The 9955-nt window shown below is 35.4% G+C and overlaps 1 protein-coding gene across 1 annotated transcript; it reads left to right on the top strand.

Moving 5' to 3' along the window:
- The first annotated feature begins 4412 nt into the window (after window positions 1-4412).
- Window positions 4413-6804, top strand: NKX2-2 (NK2 homeobox 2). Its single transcript, XM_063441403.1, has 2 exons — window positions 4413-4716; window positions 6221-6804. The coding sequence occupies exons 1-2, from the start codon at window positions 4455-4457 to the stop codon at window positions 6772-6774; spliced, it is 816 nt and encodes a 271-aa protein (XP_063297473.1). The 5' UTR covers window positions 4413-4454; the 3' UTR covers window positions 6775-6804.
- The last annotated feature ends 3151 nt before the right edge of the window (window positions 6805-9955 follow it).

The raw sequence follows: 9955 nt of genomic DNA, 5'->3' as shown, positions 1-9955 counted from the left end.
TTTAATGTCAAATAGCATTTCCAAACTTGTGATAAAAATCGAATTAGAAAAAAAAAAAAACTAAGCTAAATTTACAGCTTTGTTGTATATATATATATATATGAATATTGTGCAATTTAGGGGTTCAGTTCATCAAAATTAACTATTTGGTATGCAAATCCAATGGGTTTTATGTCAAATAGTTTAAAAGGAACAGGCAATCAGTGGTATTTGTGTAATAACCGAAAACAAAAAAACTAATGAGAACACAATATGAAATATAATTAATAAAAAAAAACATTATATGTTTAATTTCGCATTAACTGCATTTGAGATTCTAGATCATAGCTGTGTGTGAATTGAAAACTAAGGGAATTTGATAGCAGGGCAACATGTAGGGAATCATTCTGAAAGAATATAAGGATTACAAGCGACTACATTCTAAAAACAAATAAATCACAGCCTTCATGATATATAGAGACATATTGTATGTGTAATAATCTGCCTGTGGTTGTATTACCTGTATCTGACCAACCAGGAGAGGCCTGGTGTCCATTAGACTATATTGTAAAATGTATAAATGTATGTGGTTAACCCCTAATCCTCTGCAATATTTAAAATGGACCCTTCCTCACACAGGTTCTATTTATTAACAAAGGATTCTGGAGAATTGTCTAAGCTTTGGATCAAAAAAGCCGAATTAGAAACAATCTGGGTACAGTGCTGTAATATACCTGATTTTGACAGTTAATCCTGTTTCTTTGTGTTTTTAGGCCTGATTTTTACAATCATTGTTTCCATTAGTTTACATTAAGTGTACAGCTGAAACACTTTGGGAATGTGTTTACTAAACACCGAATTATAGTGAATTGAAGAACAAATTGCAAGATTCGGGCCTTAATAGCTTATTTAGAAAATTCCCCAATCTCCTTTATTGACACAATAGAACTATTTTAGCCAAAATGTTACAATTGACTTTATTTTATTAATTTTTTTTCTTATTCTTAAGTCGGTGTTAAATAAATAACATCTGCAGATGCTTTAAACTACACTACCCATGATGCACAGTCAGTCTTGGTTGGATGAGCATCCTGAGATTTGAAGTTCATAAAGAGAGTATTGATCCAGACAAGGACCTCTGTTGGTGCTTGGAGTGAATTTGAATGCCTCCATCAGCCACAAAAGGGAGATCTGGGAGGAATTCCTAGCATGTTAGCATATAGGCAAATATATAACCTATTGGTGGCTGGGAGTTAGTCCAAATGAATGAAGTCCCTGTGGGGTTTTTTCTCACTCTTTTCAATAGTGCTTTGTCATCTAAGTGCAATGTGACTAATGGTCCTTAAGTCCTTGTCTTCTCTGAGGAAAATATTTACCTATCAGGTGGTTAAGGCAAAGCAGAGACTGCGGGTTCTGTATAATGCAAGGGCAAAACAGACTCTAGCCCTGGCTGCTTCCTGATAATGAGATCTAACAGCAAGTCATTTGATTATCCTGATTGTCAATAGTGCTTCAATGTGTAACTCCCTAGGTACACAGTTAGGCTAAACAGCAATTCAGGATTCTACTAACACTATCACTAATACAGTGATACAGTCTCAGTTTTTAATGGCAATATGTTTATATATATTTATAGGCAGATAAGTAAAAATAGTAGTTTGGGATTTTTTTTGGGAATACCAAATTCAGTGGTTGATTGCGCCACATTCGATACAGTATCCAGGAATTCCTGTAGATTCCACTTTCTAATTACTGTTTATATTTCCACAGCTAGCTCACCCTCAATGGTTTTTACATAGCTCTGAAATAGTATATAGACTTGGCATTAACTAAACACATGTAAAAAAAAAAAACTTCAGTATGGTGAGTGCAGTGTGAATGGCTGTACAAGGCTCCAAAAATTATTTTAAAAATATATATCTATTAAAAAAAAACTATATATGAATATCAGTATAGCAACATGTCTTTTTTTTATTGTATTTAATTTGACATGGCTGATGCAGGTACCCAGTCCCTTTATCCATTCTTGTCCCCCAGGACCAGTGAATTAGCCCCCCTCTATAGAGCACCCTAGCCAATTTGGGAAAGGGTTAATGCTGTAGCAGGACTGAGAAACGAATGAAGAGATAGCCCCATTGAAATGGGTTGAATGCCATGACAACTAGCAACAACCTCGAATTTATCCCAAACAGTTAGAATACATTGTAAGAGGGCGTCAATCACGCATTATTCTGGCACTGAAATAAATGCAAAAACTCCGCTTCCACAAAAGCATCCAAGAGAAGCCGGACATTTGTCTACATTACGCCCATTGTCCGCAGCTTAGCAATCGGTTTGTATTTGTGTTTGCCTAGGTCCGACCACCCAGGATGTGCAGGGAGCTTGCTAAAACCTGATGTATTGTCACACACATCACATACTGGATGGGAGGCACAAATAAAACTGATAAACAATACAGCGTGGCTTTTCCCCCCTCTGTAACACAGGCTGGGGTACAGTTATGGGAGAATGTCCCATAACTTCTACAAATAACCCTCTCCTTCCTCCCCATCCTATACCCTAAATCCTACCCATGATCTTTTTTTTTTTTTTTAATTCCCCCCCCCTCCTTTTTTTTTTTTCACTAACCCCTGCCCTATTTTCTCTGACCTAATAAAAAAAAAAATATTCTACAACACTAGGTAGTATTTAATTATCATAGATTATGTCAAATTACAGAAATACATTACATTTACAGATGGAAATAAATACCTCTAGGTAACTTGAAAAATATCTATTTAATGAAATGTTGCATTTCTTTAACATAAACATAAAGAATTATACACACTATTAATATTAACCACTAAATTACAAAGCCCTTAATTGTAAGAAACAAAAGATGTGTGTGTCTCTCTGTGTGTGTGTGTCTCTGTGTGTGTGTGTATGTGTGTATGTGTGTATATGTGTATGTGTGTGTGTGTGTGTGTGTGTGTGTATATATATATATATAAAACAGGATCTAATGTACGATTAAACGGATTTAATGATCCTTAACCCGCTTTAACAAAGCTTGTTAGGGCGTTTGATGCATTTTTCCATTTCCATATACTCCTTGGAATGCATTCGGTTATTGTTGTCTGTATATAATTGTCTACATTGTAACGGTTTATTGACTGTAAATGAATGGCGCCCAATACGATGTAATGTTTCGTTTTAAAGAATCTATATTTGAAACATCCGAACGAGGTGAGAAATGATTAAATGGAATACATTGCGATGTGATGCAGTGGAGCAAATGAATGTAAATAAGGAACCGATTTGGGTTATTACACAAAACAAAGAACAAAACAAACAGGCCAGGATTCCGAATATATACATTTCTCCACTCTCAGGTTTATTTTGTGAGCAAAGTACAATCAATTACTTTCTGTTTAATGTACACTACTCATCCTTAAGCCCCAACCACAATATTGACCTAAGAGGTTTACATAAGTTGGTCACTTGCCATCTGAATGGCTTCTAGTTTAAGTAAGAAGCGATTTCTTTTAAAGGGTCCCTTTAAATGAATTCGGATGCTAGATGTTTGTGTAAATACTCAGTATCCTATCTGGCTTCAGAGCTGCATTATTTTACTCCAGTAAAGAATAAGGAGTGGAGTGGAGACTTTTTTTTTCTAGATAGAGGGGGGGGGGGGGGGGGGGGAGAGAGAGAGACTGGCAGACAATTTGTTTAAACGTGGTTTCAAGTGCAGTGGATATCAGCCTACTTGGAGATGCTTTGTATGTAAATACAATGTAAAAAGGCCCTCCCCATCTTTCTAATTAATTGACACGTTACACCACTCATCATGCATTGGAGCACCAATGGTAAAAGCTCGAATCTCCCCAAAACCCACAATTTCACATCTGCAAACACTGTCTTCATCCACTTGACTCCTAAGACCCGCCCACACGTGGCCAGCTTTGGCATTTTTAATGTAGTTTTTCTCTTCTCTGCAGGTTCATGTGTGGGGAACAACCTTATATGGAGTGATCATTGCAGCAATGGCTTATTTTTTGCAAGCAGCAAGCAGCTCAGGGTGTTAAAGCCAGATCCTGATGTAAAAGGCACTTTGGCATTTTTCCTGGTCTTGGACTTACAAACTCTCCCACCAGCTAGTCACTCACAGCCCTGGTGTTCCCTGAATCCACTAATCACGGCTGATTCACAGCACATTATCACTTTGCCTGTGATTCACCATACAGTTTGTTTGTGTGTGTCATAGTGTTTGGTGGGCTTTTTTTATTTTTATTTTTTTCATTTTATTTTATTTTTTGTTTGCATTTTTTTTTGTTGTTTGTTTGTTTGTTTTTTTGGAGGTTGTTTCATTTTTTTATGGTTTTCATTTTTGTGCCCACCTTTTGCAGTTGTTGTGGTTGCGGTTGTTATTCTTCTAACAAAGAGGATTGGTGGGGGCATACTAGTATTTTCAAGTTTGCTGCAGTCATTTCAGAAGAATGTCTACTTTAACCAACACAAAGACTGGCTTTTCTGTGAAAGACATTTTAGATCTGCCTGACACCAATGATGAAGAAGGCTCCATTGCTGAAGGTGCAGATGAAGACTCAGATGGACCCGAACCACCAAAAAAATCTGGAGTTTTAGGGCAAAGCCCCCTAGAAACAGTGCAAAGCTTACCTTTGAAAAATCCTTTCTATGACAGCACTGATAACCCTTATACTCGTTGGCTTGCAACAACAGAAAGCATCCAATATTCGTGTAAGTATTAACATTCTAGTGATTTGTTTACTTAACTGCCTTTATTTATTTATTTATTTTTGTATTGTTTTTTTTTTTTTTTAATGTCTGCATCATATTCTTATAGCACACGTTTTGTTTCATTAAATTCAATGGCAAATCAGAGAAAATGATGGTATCATCAATATAACACTACCCCCAGCCCAGATTGCATGCAACAGTATCTGTTAGTTCGTTTTTTTTCCCCAGAGAGACAGTTCCATTGCAAAATGGCTATTCTAAGATAAAGTTCACATTCTAAGATAAAGACTGACAAATTCTTTAAACAGATGGATCTTTGTGCAGACTGGAAGATCGGTCCCTTTGGCAGTAAAATAAATGCCTACACGAGGCTACGGCTGTGTTCGTCAATGAAGGAATTGTTGACTATTCTTTAGAAATCAATTCACGTATCTTGAACCAAAAGTAGTAGTCAGGCGCAGTCCAAAATTCGTGCTGTTAAAGGCAATTAGTATTTTTCAAGAACGTTGTTTGTAAAATTGGGCGTAAACTTAAATAATTAAAAAATGAAATAGTGTATGAAGATTTATTTCAAGCCAAACAATAAAATAATATAATACAATGATATACATATAAATATACAATTATATAAGTACCTAGATCTATAACATTAATTAATGGATCAGTCTTTTATACAGGTATATGTAAAATCAGCCCTTTAAATGTAGTTACAAACACAGCTAATTATGTTCTATTATAGATCTATCTATATATTTATTTATCTATCTATCCTCTACTTTTATGTCTATTTAGCCATCTACTCTGTTAACCATATAAATGTATTTCTTTAGTTATAAAAATATAATGATATATCTATATAATTACTATATTATATGGTGCCATGATGTAAGGTATAAGGTACCATGAGATGCTATATGTATGCCATGTTATAAGCAGCATTACATGTAATAAGGTAGAATTATATAAATCATAAAGTAGAATGTAATGTTATTAGACAGAATATGTTATACGATAGAAAGCTATGTTAGATGTCAGAATAGTATGTTACAAGTTACAAGGTAGCATTATACAAGGTATGTTATAAGATAGGATGCTATGTTCTATGGTAGCATGTTATACGGTAAAATACTGTTATAAGATAGGATGCTATATGAGCATTAAGGTAGAATGTTATGCTATAAGATTGAATGCTACAAAATAGAATGGTACCTATGAAGGCAGAATGTTATGTTTAAGGTAGAATGTTTAGTTACAAAGTAGAATGTTTAGTTACAGAGTAGAATGTTTTGTTTTAAGGTAGACTGTTTAGTTACAAAGTAGAATGTTTAGAATGTTTAGTTACAGAGTAGAATGTTTTGTTTTAAGGTAGAATGTTTAGTTACAAAGTAGAATGTTTAGTTACAAAGTAGAATGTTTTGTTACAAAGTAGAATGTTTTGTTTTAAGGTAGAATGTTCGATATCCTTTTTTTGCAAACTCACATCCCTTTTCTGAACTGTCTGCAGTACATGGATTTGCATCCAGCAATTCCCAGCAAGACTCCTCGCCCAAATCCCCAGAACCTTCTGCTGATGAATCCCCAGACAACGACAAGGAAAGTTCAAGCAACCCGGACTCTGGGAAGAAGAGGAAGAGGAGGGTGCTCTTCTCCAAGGCTCAGACTTACGAGTTGGAGAGGCGGTTTAGACAGCAGAGATACCTGTCAGCACCTGAGAGAGAACACCTGGCCAGCCTCATCCGACTCACCCCCACCCAGGTGAAGATCTGGTTCCAGAACCACCGGTACAAGATGAAGAGGGCAAGGGCAGAGAAAGGTATGGAAGTCACCCCTCTTCCCTCCCCTAGACGGGTAGCAGTGCCTGTCTTAGTCAGGGATGGCAAACCATGTCACACCCTCAAAGCTCAGGACTTAGCAGCTACATTCCCGGCTGGCATCCCATTCTCTGCATATAGCGCCCAGTCCTTACAACACATGCAATACAACGCCCAGTACAGCTCTGCCAGTAACCCCCAGTACCCAGCACATCACTTGGTGCAAACCCAGCAGTGGACGTGGTGAACTTTACTCACAGACTGACCTGCTCCCAAAAATGAGGGCTGGTGATAAAAGGACATTTGGGGGGGTGGAGGGGGGGGGGGAATAAACATTATAATTATTATTATTAATATTATTATTATTGATCTTGATTTTTTTTTTTTTTATGGAGGTCATATGCCTCCCAAAACCTCCTTCCCCTTTCTCCCCTGGTATTTTTGTGTTTTATGTTTACACAGTTTGCTTTGCCAAGGCTATCATGCCAAGCAAAGGAAAACAAAGGAAAAAACTGAAAGAACTATTTCACTTATGCGTTGTTTTTTTTTTGTTTGTATTTTTTTTTTTACTTTTATTTTTTTGTTTTGTAAAGTATCTTTGTGTGCTGTAGAAAATGTTGTCGGTCGTATATAAAGCAAGTGGGGAAAAAAACCACTTTAAAATATAGAGAATTTTATTTCTTTTTTTTTATATGAAAATTTAAATATTTATGGCCATGTAAAAAAATGATGACAACAACTAGGTATTTTTTAATTTTTTTTTTGTAAATATTTGTGGTTATTGTTGGCACCAGTAACCTTCAGGGCATTTTTTTTTTTTTTTAAATGAAAATATTTCCCAAAACTACAAACTAGAGAACAGAACGTGAAAAGTCATGCTACATAGAGATATACAGTTGAATATAATGTATAATTAAAAAAAAATAATAATAAAAAAAAAAAAAAACCGGGTTGGGGGGGGGAGGAAAAAAAGCGCACCCGGGAGATTTTCAATTTTTATAAGAATTTTAATAAAAATGATGTGTTTCAAAAAAATAATGTGTGGTTGACTTCTTGGATAAAAAAAATAAATAAATCTGTCTCCTCAACGTTCTAAATCTCAATCTCAATCCCACCCAGATTTATAGAACAGGAGTGAATATATATATATATATATATTTCTGTACATTGTTAACGCTGCTGTAGCTATTATTAGCTTGTTATTAAGCCCAGTGTGTTCTGTTGGTTATGTTTACTCTATTTATCTGTGTGGAGAGGCAGTAAATGGTAAAGTGACTGGAAGTGAGAAATAAACCCCACTCACTTAAACTGCAAAGAGCCCCTTCAGTTAGGAAGCTTTTCAGTGTCATACAATCTGAACAGCTCTTACTTGCATGTGGTTAATTCAGAAAGTTCAACGAGAGCTGCTGTGTTTATGCTATAGCAGAAATATTGACTGTGTTCATCTCCCAGCCCTTCCTATTCAAATAAAGTAAGTAGATTGTAGACTATTCAAATATTTTCTTATATAATGGGCAACAAAAAAAAAATATTTTTTTAAATACCCTTATATAGCTGTTATTTGCTTGGTGTGCTAAAGAGAGGCACCGATTATTATTTACCAGGGTGGGTTATAAAGTAGAGGTAAAATTAAATCTTAAAATAATATTTTAATTTTATTTCTTCTTTTATTCCTGGTCTTCGAATGCAAGGTACAAGGAGGTTGTACTAACTGTGTGCTTTGCTGGCATATAATATGTATATGGTATATCATATAAAATAACAATAAATAAATATATGATATATAATATGTATATGGTATTTAATATAAATGAACAAAAAGCATGCATATCCTATATAATATGAATATGGTATATTTTGACCTGTATGAACACAATCTCCCTTGCCAAGTTTGAGTCCCCAAAGAATATTGAGACTAGCTCCTACAAATAGATCTAATTAAATGCTAATAATATTACCTGCCTAAGAACTTCACTGGCGCTCTGCAAGACAGCATTAAATGGCTTCCATAACTCAATTGTGACATTACATCGAATTCGCACTTAGAATGCTCAGAGATATGTACGTTCGAGCGCTAATTATAATGAATAGAGGCATCTTAATAATTAGGATAATACCGATTTCACTTTAAAAATAATGCTTGTGTTTTTTTTTGTTTTTTTTTGTTGGCTTGTTTGTTTGTTTGTTTTTGCAGTGTGTTTAATTAGGTTTATTTATTTATTTTTCTATAAAATAAATCACATAAAACCTTAGTTAAAACTAAAAATTAAAAACGTAATATTTACTGTACCACAGTATTGGATTTACAGCCAAATATTATTATATTCTTACTGGCTTTCTGAGCTTCGAAATAAATGCTGGTAATATTTATAAATATAAATATACAGTTTCCTCAAACCAAACGCATAAACAATATAACAGTCTTTATTTTAGTGACAATTTGAAACCATCTCAAGCTTCTCCCCCCCCCCCCTTTTTTTTTTTGTCAACCTTATAAAACAGACAAAAACAAACGTGTAGCTTAATAATGTAGGTAAAACAATGGAACATTTAACATTTGTCTCATTGAGTGAAGTGTAGAAATATAGGACAGCAGCTAACGTTCTATGATTAGAATGTTACATAAACATTCTAAATTCTGGTAAACACTGCTGTTCTACATGCTTTAAAATTCTCCAAAAATACTACTGCTACTACTACTACTAATAATCAGTTTGGGCTTGTACCTAAGTCAATAAAGTCAGCCAAGTCCTGTGTGGCCCTAACCCCTTGGCCTTAAATTTCACACTCTAATGGGGCAGTTTGCGCAGTCTATCTTTGAACAATATACAGTAGACGTTACAAACCCACACAATGAGAAAGGCCTGTACTTGAGGATGTAAGAGGCGTGCATATTAAGGAGGCAAAATGAAAGGGATCCACAGGGGGACAGAGAGAAAGATAGTGATTTTTTTTTCTGTCCTCTGCCTTTCTTTGGGATGCTATTCAATTCGATTATCAGGGCAGTGCATCCCAGAGTCAGGGAGAAGTAACTGTGGGTTTTGTGCTACTTGTCACTTGCTACCATTGTCATACAACTTATACACGCTGGACTCCATATGGACAGCTGGGCTGAGGGAGGGCAGAAAGACACCCTCACAAAACCCAAATTGTGTCCAGCATTCAAAACCAGCATTGTTGTCTGTGAAAGGAAGACGAATTAAAAATTCGTGCTATATTTATTCGTGTGGAAGGGGAGAAAAGAAAAATCCTTTAAGGGATAAAAGGCCCCCTTTTTTGTGACTGCCACTGACAACATTCCCTGTCATCCAACAGGAAATTAGATTCTGCCTCTCTATAGACCCTAAACCATAAAATATAGTAAAATGACAATTTATGCAGTCAGATCATAATTGTAGATCCGCTCATTAAGCATTTTTTTCCCCCTG

This window comes from Pelobates fuscus, chromosome 2 (genome assembly GCF_036172605.1).
Source record: "Pelobates fuscus isolate aPelFus1 chromosome 2, aPelFus1.pri, whole genome shotgun sequence".
Classification (NCBI taxonomy): domain Eukaryota; kingdom Metazoa; phylum Chordata; class Amphibia; order Anura; family Pelobatidae; genus Pelobates; species Pelobates fuscus.
The sequence above is the reverse complement of the archived record's forward strand: the minus strand, read 5'-3'. Positions and strand labels throughout refer to the sequence as shown.